This window comes from Myotis lucifugus, unplaced genomic scaffold (genome assembly GCF_000147115.1).
Source record: "Myotis lucifugus unplaced genomic scaffold, Myoluc2.0 scaffold_1445, whole genome shotgun sequence".
Classification (NCBI taxonomy): domain Eukaryota; kingdom Metazoa; phylum Chordata; class Mammalia; order Chiroptera; family Vespertilionidae; genus Myotis; species Myotis lucifugus.
In genome coordinates, this window is record NW_005872493.1 from 1 (window position 1) to 20,776 (window position 20,776).

The 20,776-nt window shown below is 57.8% G+C and overlaps 1 protein-coding gene across 1 annotated transcript in view; it reads left to right on the forward strand.

The window, feature by feature from the left end:
* Positions 1–2,716: 2,716 nt before the first annotated feature.
* The window catches only part of LOC102443290 (NT-3 growth factor receptor-like), a gene marked incomplete at its 3' end in the record, with an annotated part of 33,647 nt that continues 15,587 nt past the window's right edge, over positions 2,717–20,776 (forward strand). Inside the window, 3 exon segments of the mRNA XM_014449822.1 lie at positions 2,717–3,138; positions 3,326–3,400; positions 4,052–4,123. Coding sequence (XP_014305308.1) covers positions 2,717–3,138; positions 3,326–3,400; positions 4,052–4,123 — 569 coding nt within the window.

The following is a 20,776-nucleotide window of genomic DNA, read 5'->3' on the forward strand; positions in this document are numbered from 1 at the left end:
GGCTATGCCTGACCTTGTCCCTGTGGGAGACGGGCCTCAGCCCCACAGGGCACTGGGCTTGCACACACCTCCCCTGCTCCTGGCACGTGCGCTGGACTTGATCAGGACGCCGCGCAGATGCTGCCGGCTCCCATCTGTCCGCTGCGCGACCTGATGTTCCTTCCTGCGGCCCGGGGGTCCCGGATGAGGACGGGCTCGCGTGGTCCTGGCGTGCAGGTGCTGGTGGAGCTGTGGCTCACGCGTGGGCATGCTGGGGCTGTCCACCCAGGGAGGCTCTGGGCACCTCAGCGAGGGAGCGAGGGAGCGCGGTGACTGGGCTGGTGGGTCCGGCGTGGCTTCCCGGCTGCCTTGGTTCCCTCGCTCCACGGGGCTGTTGCTCGGGACGGTCTGTTTACAATGCTAAACATATCAGATAATTGAAAGCTAATGCCGCTGTCTGGATCACTAGACATAATATGCCTGGATAACAAATCAATTTCCTCATCGCCCCACAAGGCTTCCAAGTCAGATGCACAGCATGTTCTGTGTGTGTGCGTGCGTGCGTGCGTGCATGCGCTTTCCGTTGCTGACTGGTTATTTGGGAAGTGGAATTCCAGGCTGCTTTCCCCAGGCACCAACTCTGTCCTTCTGTCCGGGTCTCCATCCCAGAGCAGGATTCGGGTGAGGAGGGGCTGGGCACCCCAGCTCTGATGGGAACGACAGCCTGGAAAGAAGGGACATCTGTCCGCGGCCTTGTTCCCCGAAGCTCAGTCTGTGTGTTGGGCGGGCAGAAGCTCATGTACAAAACCATGTGCGGAGCGCCGGTTCCCACTGCCTCCTGCCAGGGCGCAGCTCCAAGGCCGGCCCGGGGGCAGCGTGTTAGCGGTGCCACCAGGGCGTGGGGGTGAGGACACTCCCTCCCAGAAGACATCACTTCTCTGGCACCTCAATCAGAAAGGGGGGGCGAAGCAAGGGCAGACCTACCTATGTGTGTGTGTGTGTGGGGGGTGTGTGTGTGTACGTGTTTGTGAGAATCTCCTCATATCCCCTTACATCCATGTTCAGCTCCTCCTTATTCTCACTGAACACAGAATTCCCGCCACAGTAACGGAACCAGCTGTTCATTGCATTGGCGCTGTGCACCGACCCTGGAGGGAGGGCGCGGGCACCGCCTCCACCAGTCCTCACAGCATCTGGGTTTCCCAGGAGGAAACTGAGGACAGGAGGGGCTGGAGCCACTGGCCCAGCGGCTTCTCAGTTCAGAGCTGAGGGTCTCGTCTAGGTCAGCCCGCCCTCAGGGTGCCCACTCCTCACCTCTGTGCTCCCAGGGGCTGCAGAGCAGACTGGTTGAGGCGCCTTGGAAGGGGGAGGGGCCCTCCAGCAGGTGTTCAAGGGGGTGATGCCCCACAACCTGATGGCAGGGAAAGAGCCAGAACACCACTGAGCACAGATGCAGGGAGCATTCGCTTCAGGAATCAGCTCGGGGTGGGGCTGTCTTGGGTGGGCACACATTCGGGGAACACTGTGTCACAGTTCAGCAAACTAGTTAGGTTGGTTATGGTCACCCAGGACCATCCAGAAAATGACGCCCAACCAGCATGGTTGAGTGTCGACCTATGAACCTGGAGGTCACGGTTCGATTCCCGGTCAGGGCACATGCCCGGCTTTCGGGCTGGATCCCCAGGAGGGGGCGTGCAGGAGGCAGCCGATCCATGATTCTCTCCCTCTCCCTTCCTCTCTGAAATAATTAAAAATATATTTAAAAAAAGAAAATGTACGTACGCCACCTTCTGCCCGCCCCGCTTAAGAAGTCCAGGAGGTGCATAATGCACTTTAGGGCCGAGAAAGAAACACCAGCAGGAGGCTGAGCTCACACAGGCTTTGCACTGAAGGTTAGTTGTCTGGAAAGTCTGGTTACCAGGCAGCTCATGCACAGCAGTGAGACGCGATGGAGGTCGCCGAGACCTGACGGGGGAGGAGGGAAAGAGGTGGAGGGGAGGGACGCTGGGCCTGCCGCCGCCGCAGGAAGGACTTTTCCGTCCCTCCCGAGTCCCCAGGTGACCGGGGCCATTCTGTGAGGTGAGGGTGCTGGGCCCTTCCCTGGGCCTTCCCAGCAGCCTCAGGCCCCTGGTGTTTCTACGCGTAGGACTCAGCCCTCGGTGCTGTGAACAACTGAAACATATCCACATGACATGTTTTTAATTAAAATATGGGTCACACAGTCTGCGCCATCTAATTTTCCTGTGCGTGGAGGTTGCCAATTCATTTCCATGTTGGCTCGGGACAAACCGGAGGTAGGAGACTTTGGCACGGAAGCACGGCGCGGTTTATTCTCGCACAAGGGGACGTCATATTTTCTGTGGACGTGGCCATTAATACCTCCCTGTGCCCTAGCCCATCCCCAAGGGCTGTGAAGGGTCCACGTGTGGTGTGGGCGTATCTGCCCCAGACCTGGGTGCTGTTTGTGCGACTCAGGGGGAGTGGCCTCCTTTCAGACAGTTTCCCTCTTCCTTCTGGAGGGACTGTGCACACGAGTGGTCCCCTGGCTCCTCGTCTGAAGCTGGGCCCCGTGAATGAATGGATGGATGGATGGATGGATGGATGGATGAATGGATGCGCATCCGCGGGAACGCTGCGATCCGCTTGTAGTTTACATGAGCCGGTGGCCCGGCGGATACGCTGGTGGGGACGGGGCTGGCACAGGTCCTCCTCCTGCAGGCCTTCCTTTTCATCAGACATGGAGCTGGGTCCCCACCCTGCTGGCACCAGGTCAAGTCAGCGGCCGGTGGCTGCAAGCTTCCAAGAGAAGCCTTTGGCCTTGGACTTTAACTCTGAGCTGGCCACCTGGTCCACGGCCCCAGCAGATGCCCGTGTGTCTGGCTGCCCAGCAGGGGCCCCGAGAGAATGTGCTACACGGCGGGCTCCCGCATACCGTGTCACCGCGGCCCTGAAACGCTTCCCGCGGCCCCGGCCGCTGCCCCGCAGCCTTCCTGGCTCTGGCTACACGTGGTGGCAGATGGCAGGGCCGTGGGTGGTGGGCAGGGAGGCGACGTCTGGGAAAGGTGGCTGCCACTTCTCGGGCCTGGGTGTCCTGCGGGGAGCTGTCACCTCCCTGCACTTCGGGGCCACTGATGGGAACGGCGCATCCAAGGAGGGTGTGTGGGCATTGACTCTGCCTGGACTCCTGGGGCATCGGGATCGTCAATATCCAAACCCCTGAAAGCTGCCTGGCAGGGGTGGCCCCGCCCGTGTGGGACCCACTGGGATTTGCACCAGGTCTCTCTGGCTTCGAGCCAGCGCCTGTCCGTGGCCCCTCAGCTGACCTGACCCCGCTTTTCCTCCCCAGACACATAGAGAACTGGCGCGGCCTGCACACGCTCAACGCCGTGGACATGGAGCTCTACACGGGCCTGCAAAAGCTGTGAGTGTGCGCCAGGCCCCGGGATGTGGGGGGGCAGGGGGGAGGGCGGGGGAACTGCCTGTCTGCCTCCTGGGCCGGGTGAGGGCACAGCATGGCCCCTGTCTGCACTTCCGGGGGTTCCTCTGTTAGTGGAGGGGGCACCGCCCACTCGGAGAACTCGGGGGCTTGAAAGGCTGGCCCCTCACGCTCCCACATTGCACTGGGCCTGCAGGACATCTCACCTGTGGCTCAGGTGTCAAGGCAGGACCCTCTGCGGGGCTAACAGGCCCCCTGGAGCATGAAGTTCCCCGGCCTCCTCCTCAGGACTTCAGTGCTGGCGGCTGGGGGGACTCGAGGTGGGGAGGAGGCCCCAAGGGGGGGCCCGTTCTCAGGCACCTGCCAGTCTGGGTGGAGGACAGCTGCCAGCACTGCCCACCCACATCCCGAGCCGTCCCCCAGGTCCCGTGGGGTGTGAGCCCAGATAGCCCTCACTTGACACCCCCCGGTGGGTATCATCAGTGCCCCGTGGTGCCCAGTGGTGCCGATGATGAAGAGAGTTCACTTCAGCGGGGCGGCTGCAGGTCCAGGCCTGGCCTGGCCTCCTGTCGCCCTCAGCCCGCAGCAGGTGTCTCTCTGTCCCCTGAGCTCTGCTGACTCTCTCTCTCCCTCCAGGACCATCAAGAACTCAGGACTCCGGAGCATCCAGCCCAGAGCCTTTGCCAAGAACCCCCACCTGCGCTACATGTGAGTAGAGCGGGGTCCTGGCCCCTCGAGCCCCTGCCGTGGGACGCGCCTGAGGTGCATGCTTTGCAGCTGGAGGCATGGCCATGGCCAGAGGGGGCCTGGGGCCAGATGTTCTGGGTGTTTATTTTATAAGGGATCTGAGGTTCCATGCAGAACGTCCCAGGGGACGCGCTTCTGACCTCTGGCAAGTCTCCCTTTTCATACTGAGCCACACAAAGGTCACAGAGCTGGTGCCTGCAGCGTGCCGGTGGGGACAGTGCCTGCAGCGTGCCCGGCGGGGACAGTGCAGGTGCAGGTAGGGACCACGTGTCCCTTCTAAGGGAGCCACTAAGCTCCCAGCTGATGGCTGTACCTGGAGGCGGGACTTCCTGCTGCGTGTGGAGGCGGGGCTTCTTGCTGCCAGATGTGCTGATTTTTATTTTATTTTCCCAAGAAGAGCTGGAGGTCTAGTAAAGCCTGTCAGTTTAAACCCTGGCAACTAAAAGTAAAATCACTCCACCCCATTGGCCACACAAGATTGCTGTGGGCAGATGCCACGTGGACGCCAGGGTCATGCGCGGGAGAGGAGCCCTCATCATGGGGGGACAGGGGAGCTCTGTCCCCAATGGGCCGTGGCTGGCTGCTCATGCCCTCAGGCCTTCTAACATTGTGTCACCTGCGCTCTCAGGGGAATCAGGAGGGCTTTGGGGCCTGTCACGTTTCCAGGGGCCACAGAAGAGGGAGCCGGGCTGCATCCCGGGTCACGGGTGCCTCTGAAGTTGGTTGTACCAGGACACCTTTGACTTACCCTGAGGTCCCAGACAGTGACCCACCGTTTCTTTGGGGATGATCTGCCCTCTCTCTGCTGGGTGGTGAGTGACAGGCTGGTGGGCTTTGCGAGGTCCCCAGGCTCTGGGGTCAGGGTGTCTGCTGGGACTCGGTACTGATGGACCTGGGAAGTCTGCCCGACCCTGGGCCCTGTTTTCTCCTGGATCACATCTACCAACACTGTTGACCTTGGGTTGTCGGCCGAGTCCTCCAGCCCCACCTCTGCAGCTGCTCAGCCCTTCCTGGTCTGGGTGTGTTCCCTCTGGCCTGGCTCACACATTGACTGGGCCTCCAGTCTGGGGTTGCCTGAAGTAATGTCGACGAACTGCACTCAAATGAGGGTGTTTCCTTTCACCTGTAGAGCACGTCATGGTTCCCACTGTGCTTTCTCCTACATGATCTCATTTAATGCCGGTAGGATCCTGGGTGGAGGAGTGTGGTGCAGCCTCATTTACAGCCCTGGAGCCCTGACTTGTAAGGCGCAGAAGTAGGTTGCCACCAAGTCCTCTGATTCCCTTCCCAGGGGTCTTTCTGCTCTTCCTCCTAGGCCAGAAGGGGAAGCATTTTTCCAAAAAGTTACTAAGATATTTAGAAAATTGTGTTAAAAAAGGCTAGCATCAGAAGAGAGGAGGGGAAGGCTCACATTGGGTGAGACTTCACTGGGTGCCCAGGACTGTGCTGGTGCTTTTGCAAAGTCAGCCTCACTCCTCGCAGGAACTGAGGGTCAGGTTCTGCTATGCCCATTTCATAGATGAGAACTTCGGGGCTTGGAAGTCATCACTGGCTTCCCTCAAGGTTGAATAGCTGTTAGTGGAACAGCCAGGACTTGGCCTCTAGGCATGTTTTGTCTCTCTCTCTAGTTTTCACAGTAAGAAGTCTTCTTGTGAGGAGAGAGCGAGCGAGCGAGAGAGAGAGAGAGAGAGAGAGAGAGAGAGAGAGAGATTTCCCAGGGGATTTGGCGCCAGCCGTCCTCAGACAGCTCTGTTGAGACAGCGGGTTTCCTTTCTTCCCTATTCAGGTCAAATGCTGTAGCCACAGTCGCATTGCAGCCCGAATATCTCTATTATAGGAGGTTTCAGAGCATTAGCCTCTGGCCCACTTACTTCCAAGAACATGTAACGTAAGAGTCCAGCAGCCAGAATCATCCCCTCATCCCTCTGAGTTGTGGTGCCAGATCTCCCTCGTGTTCGGGTTCTTGTTTCCCCTGAAGAAGCTCTGGGTGCCTTGTTAGCCGTTTCTCTCTGTCCTGGGCAAGTGTGACCTTGATCTTCAGCCGTGGGCGTGTGACGGGTGAGGAGGGGAGGGTGTCCTGATCTCGGCGGAGGGAGGGAAGGGGCTGGAGTGCCAGCCTTTTCGGGACATGAAGGCGACAGTTTCCCCTCAGATTCCCGGGATGGAGACACAGCCAGACTGATTGATTCCGTGTTGTAAATCACTCAACTCTTTTCTCCTTGAAATACCCCCACCCTGGGCCCCAGGACAGTGTACAGCGGCTACGTCAGTAGGCGTTTGCGTCCTCTGCCCCTTGCCTCTGAGAGGGATTGCCCCCGGCGCACTGGTCCCCTCACGGCTTCCCCTTGCGCCTTTTTCTGCTCCTCGTGGAGGACACAGCCATCGAACTCTGTGCAGTTCCCAGGCAGGAGCTCGGGCTCTGAGCTGGAAAGGCCCGGGTTCAAATCCTGCATCTTCTTGTCCTGCTGCGCGACCTTGGGAAGCTGGTGAAGGTCGTGAGTCTGAGGGGATTGTTCTACCCTCAACCAGGACGGCCATTAGGAAGCGCTGACGACAGTGATGACTTCGTGGCCGCTCATTGGCCTCTGATTTCATAGATGAAGCTGGAAGGGGCTCAGAGCCAGCCCCCCCAAGTCCATATCGCATCCCTGCCCCCACCCTGCCCTTTAGGCTCCTAGTAAACTTCCCTCCTGACAGCGAAAATGTCAGGCTCAACGTGGCCCAAACAAGTCTCAATTCAAGGTCACGTCCTCACTCCAGCCTGTTTTCTCTCAGGGTTTCTTGTTAACCCTTTACCTGCCCCCCTCCCACTGTTTAATTCATCCCGTCCCTGAGAGATGCTGCGCCCATCGCTCCCCTTGCCCGCCGTGCTGCCGTCTTGGTTTGTGTCAGCGTCCTCTCTGCTGGCTCCATGGTGACGGCCCCCCGGGGGCTTTCTTCCCTCCACTTTTGTCCCTTCCATTCATCCTGGCACAGTTGCCAGAGCAATATTTAAATACATAAGTTCAGTCGTGCCACTCTGCGGCGTACAGACCTCTAACTGTGTCCTGCTTTCCTTAAGATGGAAGCCACGCCCTCCACATGGTCACAGGAGGCAGCTGACTGGCTGGTTCCCCTCCTGCCTCCGCCCCTGGTTCCCTGCTGGGCCAGGGCCCTCTCTCAGCCCCTCAACCCCTTGCAGGTGGTTGGCGCTTTCTCATCCTTCACTCTGATGCCACCTTCTGAGCGAGACCCTCTGCCCACCCAGTCTTCGTGGCGCTTCTCCTTCCACTCCTGTCGCTCTCCATCACCTCGTGTGGCTTCACCGCTCCCCAGGCCTTATTCCTGTGGACTGGCTGCCAGCATCTCGCAGTCACTTAATTGTTCGCACTCTGTCCCCCCGGGAGGAGGTGAACTCCCATAGAGCGGGCCTTTGTGATGGTCACCACTCTAGCTCCAGCGCCCAGAAACACGCCCGGCACAGGGCGCGCAGTCCAGAGCGATTGGCTGAGTGTATGAGGGACTCTAGTCTAAGGTGGCCATTCTGTGGGCGGCAGGATGGATGTCCGGGGTGGAGAGCTCTTCTGACCAATATCTCACGGGTAAGAGCGGGGCCGGGTCTAAAACTCAGGTCTCGGCACTGTGTGTTTTTTTTAATCCTCATCTAAGGATATGTTTTCATTGATTGTTTATAGAGAGAAAAAGGGGGAGAAAGAGAGAGAGAAACATCAATGTAAGAAAGAGAAATGGATCAGTTGCCTCCCGTATACACACACCCTGACCGGGACTCGAACCCGTTACCTTTGATGTGTGCGATGCTCCAGCCAACGGAGCCGCCCAGTCAGGGCGGTGCTGTCTGTTGGATATTCCTTCCACCATGTCACCCTCGTGACTTTTCCTGGGTCCTGTCTAGCCAAGCTCCTCAGACTTCTGGGGAGGGCAGGAAGGCGCAGTCCGGTTTGAATGAAAGGATGTATTGGCAAGTAGCCTATGCCCAGCATTGACATACAGCGCTGATGCGATAGCACGACAAATGGGACAGTCACGTGCAGCATCACTCTGCTGAAATGTCACATGAGGATGTGCAGCGGAGGCACCTGGTCTCCCGGAGCCTTCTGCTCGCATCGCTCCACCTGCTCACCAGCCGTCAGACCCGGTGCCCACGCTGCGGCCTCTGACGACGTCCATCAACCACTGTGCTGGCTTGGCTGAGTCGTTAAGAGCGTGTGCTCTAGAACACGCTGCCCGAGTTTAAATCCTGGCTCTACCACCTCCCTGTGCATCCTGGGCGAGTTACTTGACGTGTCTGCATATCTGAGCCTTGATGTTCTCCTTTGTAAAGTAGGATAATATGGTTGTCAGCCGGGTTAAGTAGCTGATGCCTGTGAGGCGCTGAGAAGAATGCCTGGCCCACAACAAGAGCCTGATGTATGTTGTTGTTGTGGCTGTTTTTTTTTTTTTTTAAATTTTATTGATGTCAGAGAGGAAGGGAGAGGGAGAGCGAGACAGAAACATCAATGATGAGGGAGAATCATGGATCGGCTGCCACCTGCACGCCCCCTACTGGGGATGGAGCCTGCAATCCGGGCATGTGCCCTGACTGGGAATCAAACCCTGACCTCTGGGTTCATGGGTCGACGCTCACGCAGCGAGCCACACCGGCCGGGCATGGCCTGAATGTTACAGTTTGGTTATGCTCTTGTCAGCCTTACCTTCCAAAAATTCGGTCTAATGCCGAGTAAGCAGCGTGGCCCTGGCTGCGTCTCCTGGCCGTGGAGGTAGACACGGGTCGTGTTTTCCAGCTTCGTTTATGCTCAGTTGGTTTTCTGTTCTCCCCCCCTGCCCTGAGGCTTCATTGCTTCCCATTTGTCCACACCCTCTTCTCATTGTTCTTGTTAGGGACAGTCTAGAAAGTGAGATCAGTCCCTGGCTATTTTGGATCATCATTAATTTCCGTCCCTCTCCGTTCCTTAGCAGGCTGGCAGCCTCCGTCTCCCCCGTTCCTTCTTGATGGATTTCACACGTCTCTCTCATTCCCCACTTAACCCCTGTGCCTCTTGGGGCTGCTGGCCTTGGTCCTGAGGGACCACCCGGTCACCATGTTCTGGGTTGGAGGACAGAGGCGGGTACTGTACAGTGTGACAGGTACCATGAGAGGACACCTGGTCCCCTGTCCTTTCCCACATTGGTGTGCCCAGCTGTGCCCCAGGGGGCATGCGGCTCACCCCCACCCCCAGGCGGCCGTGGGGCTGCCGCTCTGAGTGACAGCTGTCCATCTTCGATCAGCAGCCGATGCCCAGGCCCTCATGGGCGGTGCTCGCGCAGAAAAGAAAACAAATTAAGGCCTTGTAATTATGCAGTCGGGCTTGTTCTTAAATACAGCTTAAGCGGCCGGGCTCCATTTAGAATATTAATAATCGCATTCCCAGCCCTGATCCCCAGCAGCGCTCTGTCTTCCCTCTCTTCCCCTCCCTCCCTCTGCTCTTCCTCCTCGTCCTCTGTCCCTCTCTTGGGTGTAGTCTCTGCTCAGACCTCAGGTGAATGCTCGCTGTGACCGGACTTACTTTTCAGAGATCGTCAGTGGCAGTTGTCACGTGGTTTCATCCCCTGGGGCTGTGCTAGGATGTTCTTGCCCCGCCCACTCCCCTGACTTGGTTGAGCATTGAGAAGAGAGGCACAGTGTTGAACTCGAGGTCACACATACTGGAGTCAGGCAGGCGGCACCTTTCCCAGCGGGATGGCTGAGCAGCTGTGAGACCTGGGTCACGGCGTCCCACCTCTGAGCTGGGTCTCCTGTGGCGAGAAAACCACCTCCCTCTGAGGCTGCTTTGGGTCTTGGCTGAGATACAACATGTGAAGGCCCGGCACACGGCGGGGTCTTTACACAGATGTGGTCTGGTCCCTTCTGTAGTGCGGGGCCACATCAGAATTTTAGGGAGTTTCTTTTTTTTTTTTTTAAATACATTTTTATTGATTTCAGAGAGGAAGGAGAGAGAGAGATAGAAACATCAATGATGAGAATCATGGATCAGCTGCCTCCTGCACGCCCCCTACTGGGGATGGAGCCTGCAACCCGGGCCTCTGCCCTGACCGGGAATCGAACTGTGACCTCATAGACCAACCCTCAGGTACTAGCCATGCCTGCCAGGTGAGGGAGTTTCCTATTCTTGTGGTCCTGACGTCCTCTTTCACTGATGTGCCTAGGACATGCCGGGCACCTGTTAGGCCCCCTGAGCACCTCTGAGATGAGTGCATGTGTCTCTTTAGACATAGGATGGCGTGGTCACCGTGTGGTGTGCAGCTGTGGGAGTCCACTAACCTTTCCCTCTTATGACTAACGACCAGTGCCCTGGGGATTCAGCACCATGGCCAGAGCTCGGGGAGCGCCCTGGGCAGGTGGGCTGTGAACAGCTCCCTGGAGAGAGGTGCCCACGCTCTGGCCTTACCTTCTCTCCAGCATCACTGGCACTGCCGGCGGCTGCCCTATGACCTTCAGTGCAGGGGGCATACTAGACGAGCTGAGGACAGGTGGCGGACAGGGGCCTGCTTTCTGCCTGCCCGCCCCGTGGGAGCCAGGTACAGCCAGGGAGAGGATGTGAGAAAGGCCTGCTCCTCCAGCCCTCTCCTCCCAGGCCCGGTGCACAGGGACTGAGGGCTGTGGTCTATGACTTCGGTCGCCCCGGATGGGGACTGTGTGGGCCACGGGGCTGGGAAGGGACCTGCGCCGGAGCGACGTTCTTTCTTCCAGGCAGAGCTCTCAGGGTCTGCGGTCCAGGGCTCGCTCTGCCCATCGCTTCACCTGTTCTGCTCCTGCTATCCCTCTGCCCATACCCAGTGGCTTTGTCACGTGCTTTCTCGCAGGAATAGTCAGAGGGGGACAAACTGGGAGGGGCACCGCAGCACTGGTGGGTAGTTCTTCACGACACGGTGCCTCCTTCCTTCCCGGAAAGCTTTCCCCTGCGTGTGCAAAACAGAGTCCCAGCCGGATTTCCGGACACCTGGCCTGTGTGTGTTGCATGTGCGTGTGCATGTGTGTGCACCCATAGTAGTGAGCTAAGCGTGTGGATTCTGGAATCAGACACAGTGATTCAGGCCCTATTTTACCATTACCAGCTCCATGACCTTGAACTAGTTGCCTGACCTCTAAGCCTCAGATTCTTTATCTTTAAAATGAGAACAAATCATAACAAGAGCATGAACCATAAAAGGTTGTTGGGGAAATTCAGGGGCCTAATACCTTTAAAGCATATAGCGATGAGTTCCTAACAGGCACTCGTAAGTGATATTTCCCAGAAAATTACTTCTGTATCCCAATTTTCTTCACACGATTGTCATTAATGATTCCGAAAAAAGTCCCCATAGCAGGCGAAAATGATTAGCAAGTTAATTAATTGTTTGCACTTGTATTCAAAGCTCCAGGTTTTAAATTAAGTTGAGGTCAGCCACGGTCATGCTGGTATAAGAAGGAACTGGTCGAGGTTGGCACCATGTTCCATGCAAGGCGTGTGAAATTCATACCATTGGGCGACGCTTACCTGCATGCTTTCATTGAGCAGTGCTTGCGGTCAAGGTGCAAACCATGCCTTCTCTCTGTGACTAGGACTGTGAGCAGGGACCCGGCCACAAACCCTCATGGGCACGGTCACCTGCGAGCGCCAGCCTTGCCAGGCCCAAGCACCCATGTGCGCTTCCCTCTCATTCCCCAGAGCCTCCATTCAAAGGGCTTTGTCTCGTCCGGCCAGTGTGGCTCAGTGGTTGAGCATCCACCTATGAACCAGGAGATCACGGTTCGATTCCCGGTCAGGGCACATGGTAGGGATTGTGGGCTCAAATCCCAGTGTGGGGCGTGCAGGAGGCAGCCGATCCATGATTCTCTCTCATCACGGATGTCTCTCTCGCTCTCTCCCTCTCCCTTCCTTTCTGAAATCATTAAAAATATATTTTAAAAAAGGGTCCTGTCTCTATAGACAAATGGCCTCTCACCCCCAGTTTACCTCCATCCTCACGCAGCCACAGAAGGTGAGGAAGCAGCTCCCTGAGAATCCATGTGGAACCAAGTGGGGTGGGGGTCGGCTCTGGGTCCCACTTATTCAACACGAGATATGATGCTTGTCGCATCTCGTCCCTGCATCAGCCCGTGCTCGCTGCCAGGTCTCTGCGGGAGGGAGGCCACGGGAAACAGGAGCAAACACCCCTTTCCCAAACATCGTGTGGAACTGGACAACGGCGGCCAAAAGGCCGCGCGGCATGAATTACAGAAAGCGGGGGTGATGGCATTGTTTGGCCAGTAAGTGAAAGCCCTGAGTCATGAGGCCAATAGCAGAGAGGGAAGCAGAGAAGTGCAATTAAAAGGAGAAAAGAGATGTTTGCAGCTGACACTGGCGCGAGATGGAGGTGGGGGCGGGTGGCCGGGCAGCGGGCCCCGTCATGGCTGCGGCGCAGAAGGACACGCTCTTGCTGGCAGGCGAGGCGGGCGAGAAGGGAGGCCAGCGCTCCCGGAGGCGAGAGAGTGGTGGCAGGGAGGCCTGGTGGGGGCTTTGGGAGTGAGATAGCGGTAGGGTCTGAACTCCCAGCAGTTGAGAGGCAGCTATGACGGAGAGGTCTGTGTGCAGACAGCTGGAATCGGGGTAAAGCGGGTCCCGGCGTGGGCGGGTCTCTCAGAGCCGTGGGGTCCTGGGGAGGTTCTTCAGGGCACCTTGTGTCTGTAGCTGGACCTTCTTGCTAACACCTTCTGACCTGCCCTTTCTAAGGGTTAGAAATGACTTATTCTAGAGCGGGGCACATGCCTGGGCAGGCGGACATTATGCATATAGGGGCATGGCTGCAGGGGGCGTGGCCACGCCGACTGCATCCCACCACCCTGTGGGGCCAGCACAGGTTCAAGACCACGGGGAACCACAATCTGAGCCCCAGGCAAACGTTTCAGACGGGTCTCGTCCCCCCGGTTCTCCCAGAAAAAGAGGGAATGCACGGACTTCCATGAAGGAGCGTGACTTGTGTACCCCATGCCTGGCACCGCCTGGCATGGACGGGGCACCACATTAGTACGTGTTGAGTGGTGAAGGGGTGGAGGTTGCCTTACCATATAGTCAAGCTGGGATGATACTGAGCCTTCTTCTGTTTAGAGTGTGCGTATCTCTTTTGTTCTGTGCTGTCAACCAACACCCTGAAGTGTGCATGGCATTCAGTGAAATTGTGCAAACTTCGGAGAGAGGAAGAGAACTGACAGTTGGGATTCCAGGGTAACCGATGTGAGCTGGGGCTGTTTGGGCCACCAGGACACGGTGAGCCAAGCCAGGCCACCTGTCACCAGTACTTGTTGTTTTTTAAAACAATGATTGCATTTATTTTTTAAAAATATGTTTTTATTGATTTTAGAGAGAGTGGAAGGGAGAAGGAAAGAGAGATAGAAACATCAATGATGAGAGAGTGTCACCGATCGGCTGCCTCCTGCACAACCCCTAGTGGGGATCCAGCCCCCAACCTGGGTTTGTGCCCTGACCGGGACTTGATTCATAGGTCAGTGCTCAACCACTGAGCCACGCCGGCCAGGCCAGTCCTGCTGAATGAATGAGTCAGTCTTGTATCCTTGCAGCTATCTAGAGACGAGTGAAGTTTTTGTGGGTTCTGCCTCCTTTAATCAAATTACTTCCGTTTATTCTCGGGTTCATTCAACAGCTATTTACTGAGCGCCTACTATGTCCCAGGCATTTTGCTTGCACCAGGGACACAAAGAGAAAGGCTGTGGTTGGACTGGAGGGCTCTGAGAGGGAGTCACGGAGGAGGAGGAGTCTGCCAGGAATTCCGGGAAGAGCCATAGGGTCCAGGAAGGCTGTCTCAGCGAGAGCTCATTCCACATCAACTCAGCACCCGTGGCTGGAGGCTGGGAGTAGAACTGTGGCCAAGCAGATGGGCCCTCGACTTCACCGGCTGCGTGGACTGTGTGCCATCAGCTACCACATCAGAGAAGCCCTCCAGGTGTGATGGGGAAGGGAGCCGGGAGGCCGGCGTCTGCCCAGACGTGGAGCGGGGTCCTTCCCGCGCTGGGCAGGGCGAGGGGCTCGCAGACACCCACCTGTACTGAGAAGGGGAGGGAGCTGGTGCCCCTGCAGCATCGGGCACCGTGCACCCTGCCCTTCTTTCTCTGCTGGACACACAGTGGCCACAGGACTGGGCCAGGGTGGCAGCTGCCCGTGTGTTGCAGGGGTGGCAGGTCCAGACCTCCCTGGTCCTCCCGCACGTCTCCGGAAGAGGCTGGGTGGGGGTGGCGGGTGCACAGGAAGCCGGAGCAGGAGCAGGGAGCTGGGCGCCGCTTAGAGAAGGCCCATCTGCCTCCCCATCCAGGCTTTTGACTGTAATATTCAAATGTTCCTCATTATTTTCCTTGGATGAGGTTGGTATCCTGATGATATTAATTATTCTTAAAGGTCAACAGCGCTCTTTCGAATCCCCTTCTGTTCTAGCCCATCATCAGTTAATTAATTGGAAGCCGTTTAGCAGCGTCTGCGAGCTCGGTGGGTGTCTGGTGTGAGGTTTCCTGTTGGTTCCCGCCACGTACCCATTGCTCCCAAGGATTGAGGAATGGAGCCTGGACCCGCCCCGGCCGCCCCCTGCTTGGTTCTGGACGCTTTGGAGGTGTGGCCTTATCAGCTTCTTCTTTGTGAATGTGGCCAGTGTGCGTAGCCCATTTCCCCTGGGCACCTGTGTGTGGCAGGCACGGTGTGGGCGCCCGTGTGTTATTTTAGTCGGTTCTCACCATCAGATAAATGTGCCCATTTTCGAGGAGAGAAGGGTGAGGCTCCGCTAAGCATTGCAGAGCTAGAACGTGGCCAAGGAGGACGGAGGCGCCTGGGAGCCTGTGTCCTTGTTTGCTGTGGTGCTGGTGCCCTGGGGCGTCTGGGGTGTGTGTGGGGAGCCCTGTTCTCTGGGAGATGGGTCTGGGTTCGAATCCTAGTCCAGGCCCTGCTGGTTCATCACTGGCACAAGCATGTGACAGGAGCTGGGCTCTGTTCTTTCAGTGTCTGCGCATTCGCTCCTCTCCAAAACCTGACATGTGCAGTGGGGATGCCTTGGCAGCTGGAGGGCAGTGGTTGGGTATCAGCCTGTGAACCAGGAGGTCAGGATTCGATTCCGGGTCAGGGCACAGGCTAGGGTTGTGGGCTCCATCCCCAGGAGGGGACGTGCAGGAGGCAGCCGATCCATGATTCTCTCTCATCATGGATGTTTCTATCTCTCTCTCCCTCACCCTTCCTCTCTGAAATCAATAAAAAAATATTTTTAAAAAAATCAATAGAAAGATATCCTAGGGTGAGGATTAACAACCAAAATGTCACTAGTCGGTCGGTGGTCCTGGAAGTGGCTCCCAGACCACCCCCCTCGCCCGGAGCAGCTCAGCAAAGCCAGCCGCACTGACAGTGGCTCTGACACCGGAGCTGGAGAGCGTCTCCCCATGCGTCCCCAGACCCACCGGTGGCCTGCCCCGCTTGCAGGAGGGCTGGAGGCCTCAGGAGGTTTCTTCAGAGAGAGGCCCAGAGCAGCTCTCTGCTCACGACGTGCTGTGTGGAGAGCCATCGGCTGTCCCTGGACCCCAGGAGCAGCTCTCAGAAGGGACAGGTGTCTCCACCAGCTGTCATTAGCAGGATCTGCCTCCTGCCTCCTGGAGAGCAAGGGGCCCTGCCCCCCGCTCCCGCCCGCTCCCCTGGCACCACCCGCCCCGCCAGCGCTCCAGGCAGCGTCCTCACCAGCAGCCAGTCCGCCCTGGCTCCCTCCCCCTCGATAGCTCCTGCTCTCCCTGCAGTCGGTAAGGGCACAGTTCCTTGATTTTCACACAGATGCTCTGGGCCTCTGCTTTTCTGTTGTCAGAACGGCCCTCAGTGAGAACCAGCGTGATGTCCTGGCTCTGCCACCGTGACGTGGTTCACTGCGGAGCCTCCTGGGGCCCGGCCCACCCTGCCCCTGTGTGGGCACCGCTGGGATGCCCCCTGTCGGCCAGGCGTGCCCCCCTGGGCCCCGGAGGCAGCTCACGTGCTTTGGGGAGATGAGCTTTTGGTTGATTTGCCTGCAAAGGGCAAAACCCCCCTGTCCATGTCGCTTCGTTGAGCTGGGATTTTGTTGATGCTTGAATTCAGCCGGCGTAGCCTGGGTCTCGGGTATTTGCTCTAATGGGCTTGGACTTGTGGCGACTGGAGATGGGCAGATAAGGGAGAGGCGCCAGGCATGGGAAATGATAGATGGTAGAGATCAGCCAGAGAACATGCGTGCGTGTACGCGTAACCCTGGGCACAGACGATGGGGTGGTAAAGGCCGGGGGCGGGTGGGGGCAGGCTAGAAGGGTCACGGGGGGAAAAAGGGGGGCATCTGTAATACTTTTAACAATAAAGTTTTTAAAAAATAAAATAAAAGATAAATGTCACACTAAGGGAAAAGAAAAGATAGATTGTGCAAGGGCCAGGCATAGTGCCAGCTCCTTTCTGTACCCGATCTGCCATCCCCAGGAGCCTGGCCTGCTGCGATCCCCAATGTGCATGTGGGCAAAAGGCGGCACAGACTGATCAAGTAACTCCCCCCGGGTCACAGAGCTCGGAGCTCAGCGGCCGGCCGGGCACCCAGGCCCACGTGATGCTGGCGCGGTGGGAATTCCGTGGCGTTGGCTGCGTCTTTGCTGAGCGCGCACTGTACTTCAGCTGCCGTACAGGCGGTCAGACTGACCAGAAATGGTTCCCTGCCTTCAAGAGAAGCCGTCTGACGGGGGAGGGCAGCACACGCACAGCTGTCACTCCAAGCCAGCAGTCGGCAATGTGGGCTGTAGTGGGCGCCAAGGCACAGAGCAGGAGGAGAGAGAGGAGGGCAGGTTTTCAGAGGGGCTGGCAGCTGTGCCCTCGGGGAGCGCCGGGAAGCTCTGAGGGGCAGCCAGCACGGGCACACCCTCTGTTGATCCGGAGGTGGGAGGTGGGGAGTGAAGAACGGGGAGGGAGGGAAGTGGGGAGAGTCTCTCTGGGTTCGGAGGTGGAGGTCGTGGCACAGAAAGACCTGGGCTTCCAGGGGAGTCTGCCCTGAGCTCTCCAGCCCAGAGGTACTGGGGGAAACCGGCGGGCTTCCCTTCCAGCGAGCTGAGCCGCGGGGCTGCTGGACTGGGGACAGGTTGCATCCGGGCAGGGCGCCCGACTTTACACTGGGACTCGCAGTCCGCTTCCCTGTCCGCTGCCTGCTCCTCTCCACTGACGCCTCGGGGAGTGCGGCCTTTACGGATGGCCCAGCGCCACCCCGTCCGCCACGGTGCCCTGGCCGCCATGGCCACGCGCACTTGACATGCGGCCAGTCCACGCTGAGCGCCGTGAGTGCAGAATGCACGTGGATGTCACAGCCACCGTTCCCAGAAAGACAGAAGATGAAATACCTAGTATTTTCCTATTGAGCACAGGTCGAGCTGCTGATGTTTTGGATTTATTGGCTCCAGTCAAAGACGTGAATTCAGCTTCTTTCATTCCACTTTTTAAAATGTGACGACGAGTCAGTTCCGAGCAGCATCTGTGCTCGCTTTCTGTTTCTATTGGCGAGGCCAGGGGCTGGCACACTTGCTGTCTGTGAAAGGCCACACATTACAGCTTTGTGGGCCATTTGGTCTCTGTCGCCACGGCTCGACTCTGCCTCTCGAATGCAGGATTGAGCTGTATTAGTTTCCTCCTGCTGCTGTGACGAGTTACCAGGAACCGTGTGGCCTGGAAGCACTAATGTGTTGTCTCACACGTCTGTAGATTAAACGCCCGGCACGGGTGTCTCTGGGCTACAACCCGGGTCCCGGCAGGGCTGTGCCCCTCAGAAGGCTCTTGGGAGCATCGGTTTCCTGCTCTCCCGGCTCCCGGAGGCTGCCCCCAGTCCTTGGCTTGTGGCCTCTTCCATCATCTCTGTCCTTCGCTCACGGTCGAATCTCTCTCCCTGAGCTTCTGTCTGCCTCCCTCTTCTGCTCTTAAGGACCCTGTGATTACATTGGGGCCATGGGATGAGGAAGGTCCATTCTCTTACTCCCCAGGGAGTTTCGGGCCCAGCAGGGCGGCACCCGGAAGCATGCAGCTCCCCCACCCGGAAGCTCTCCCAGCCCCTCCTCTTGGGTTTGCACGGAGGCTTGCTGACCGAGGCAGGACCATGGGTGACCGATTCACCTGCCCCTCTCCTTCCTGGAGCTCGGGGGGTGGGACTAAAGGTTCCACCCCTGCTCATGGTTTACCTGGCAGCCACCCCCATCTGGTGGGGTTTCCACACTCACCTCCCTCTCTGAGGTGATTTCAGGAACTGAGGACAAGAGACCAAATATATATATTTAAAATATATATTTATTGATTTCAGAGAGAAAGGGAGGAGAGAGAGAGAGAGAGAGAGAGGGAGGAGAGAGAGAGAGAGAGAGAAACATCAATGATGAGAGAGAATCATGGATCGGCTGCCTCCTGCACGCCCCCTCCTGGGGATCGAGCCCGCAGCCCGGGCATGTGCCCTGACCAGGAATCGGACCGTGACCTCCTGGTTCGTAGGTCGATGCTCAGCCACTGAGCCACACCCTGGTGAGACCAAATGTTATAACAAAAGGTGCCCTGATTGTGCTTCTCTCTCAGGAAGCCCCAAGGGTTTGGGCAGCCGTGAGCCAGGAACCACGGACAAAGACCAAACATCTATTTCTTATCACAACCGTCATTTCTCTAGACACGCCGTGTGGGTGATATTTCTGCTGGACTCTTCGTGGAGAAACCTCTGTGGCCCAGTGAGTGTGAGAGCCTCCGGCCAGGTCCTTCCTTCGTAAAGGCTCTGAGAAGTCGTGCAGGGCAAGCCCGTTTGATTTTGTTCAGTACAACATTTTTCAAGAAGCATGAATTTTTTTTCCCTCTTTTAATCCCCATTAATACCCTGCAGACCTCGATTCCCAGGAACTTGCTCTGGGAAACCCTGGCGTGGCCCCGCACAGGGCCGTGGGGACAAGCTGCTCCCGCCTCCTGATCGAAGGTCAGGACACCAGTCATGCCACTTGAGATCTGATTAGAGAAAGCATTTTGGCTTCATTAAGGTTCATTAAATGAGCCATCCAGTGCCATTTAGCTGAATAAAAACGGCTCAAATGGCTTTAGCCCCCCCACCCCCTTTTAGAGCAATTTAATTGAGGAAAAGCAAATATGTCAGTGATGCAGACAAATATCTCTTGGCCTTCGAGGGGAACATCACCGGCTCTGGGTTTTCGGGGGCCGGCAGCAGGCCTTGGTGACGAGATGGTGTGGTGCTTGCCTCTTCCTTCCACTTCCCCCTGAGGAGTGGGTGGCGGTGAGGCTGACCGCGCGGGAAGTCACAAGGTCAAGGCTGAGGAGGTCTCAGGTCCCCGCTCATGGAGACGCGGGCGGCATCTGTCAGCCTCCTCCTTCTCCCCCGGGTTGTTCCTTCCACACGCTCTCTGTGGGGTTGGGACTGCCCCGTGGGTTGGTGGGGGTGGGGGGGGTGGTGTCCTCCTTCCCTGACCTTTCCTCCAGGGTCTTCAGCAATTTCAGAAGAACCCACCCGACATGGAGGGGCAGGGGGCTGCTTCTTCCAGGGGGGGATGAGAAGAAGACCGACAGACAGCTGAGGGGCTGGTGGGTCTCAAGGGAAGGAGAATGGCACCTTTCCAAGGACTGCCTTCGTGGGTGAAGGAAATGAGGTTTATATCATGTGCTTGCAGCCTGTGAGCCTTGCTGGTGCCTGGCCAGCTGTGCTTGGCGCTCTGAGCCCACACTGCACTCAGAAAAGGGTCTTTTGTAAGAGCAGAGAGATCCCCACAGAGGTCAGGGACCGTGGCATTCGCCTCTGAGGCAAGCGGAACAGACCGCAGGTTCTGGTCTCTCTGTTAATAGGAGGAGACTGGTGTGCCCGGGGAAGCTGACCGAGTGGACAGAGAGCAGATGGGGGCTCAGGGGCTGGAAGCTAGAGTGACCGGGCGCAGACGGAGGGAGGGAGGGACAGACTCCTGACATGGAAGCTTTCAGGGGTCGCAGCTGGACAGTCAACTTGGAGTCGATGCTGCGGGGGCTTCTCCGTCTGCCCAAGGGCTGGAGGCACCGGAAGCCGCGGTCCTGGGTGAGCAGCACGCGCCGCGGTGTCCCCGCCCCGCCCTCTCTAACTTGTACGATAATGCGATTCCTTATTCTTTATTTGCCCGGAATGCCTGTTATTTTAGTTCTTTCAGAATCCAATTTTCTCGTGACATTTCTGCCTATCGTAGCAAAGCATGACCTTTGCCAGGGGACATTGCCGGCCGCCTGCGCCTGCCTCGGCCCCGACGGTCCTCCCGCCCCACCTGGACCTCTCGGGTCTCGCCCCCTCACCCCCTCCCGGCTTCTGTTCCCAGGGCTCAGCGATCCGATCCGGTTCCAGTGCTGAGGGCTTGGTTCAGGGCGCGCTGGGGTGGGGTGGACAGTGCGGGGGGCTGGCCTTGTCCGACATGTGCTGCCACCCACGCTGCTGTGGGTGGACAGCCAACCAGGGAAAGACTTGCCCTGGTGAATCCCTCACATGTACTGGGACATCACAGGGGCTAGTGGTGATCAAAGGCTGATACTGAGCTTGTTGCCCTTGACCAAGTGGTCCCTGCCCTTCTCCGCCGGCCCCTGCACCCTCGGCACA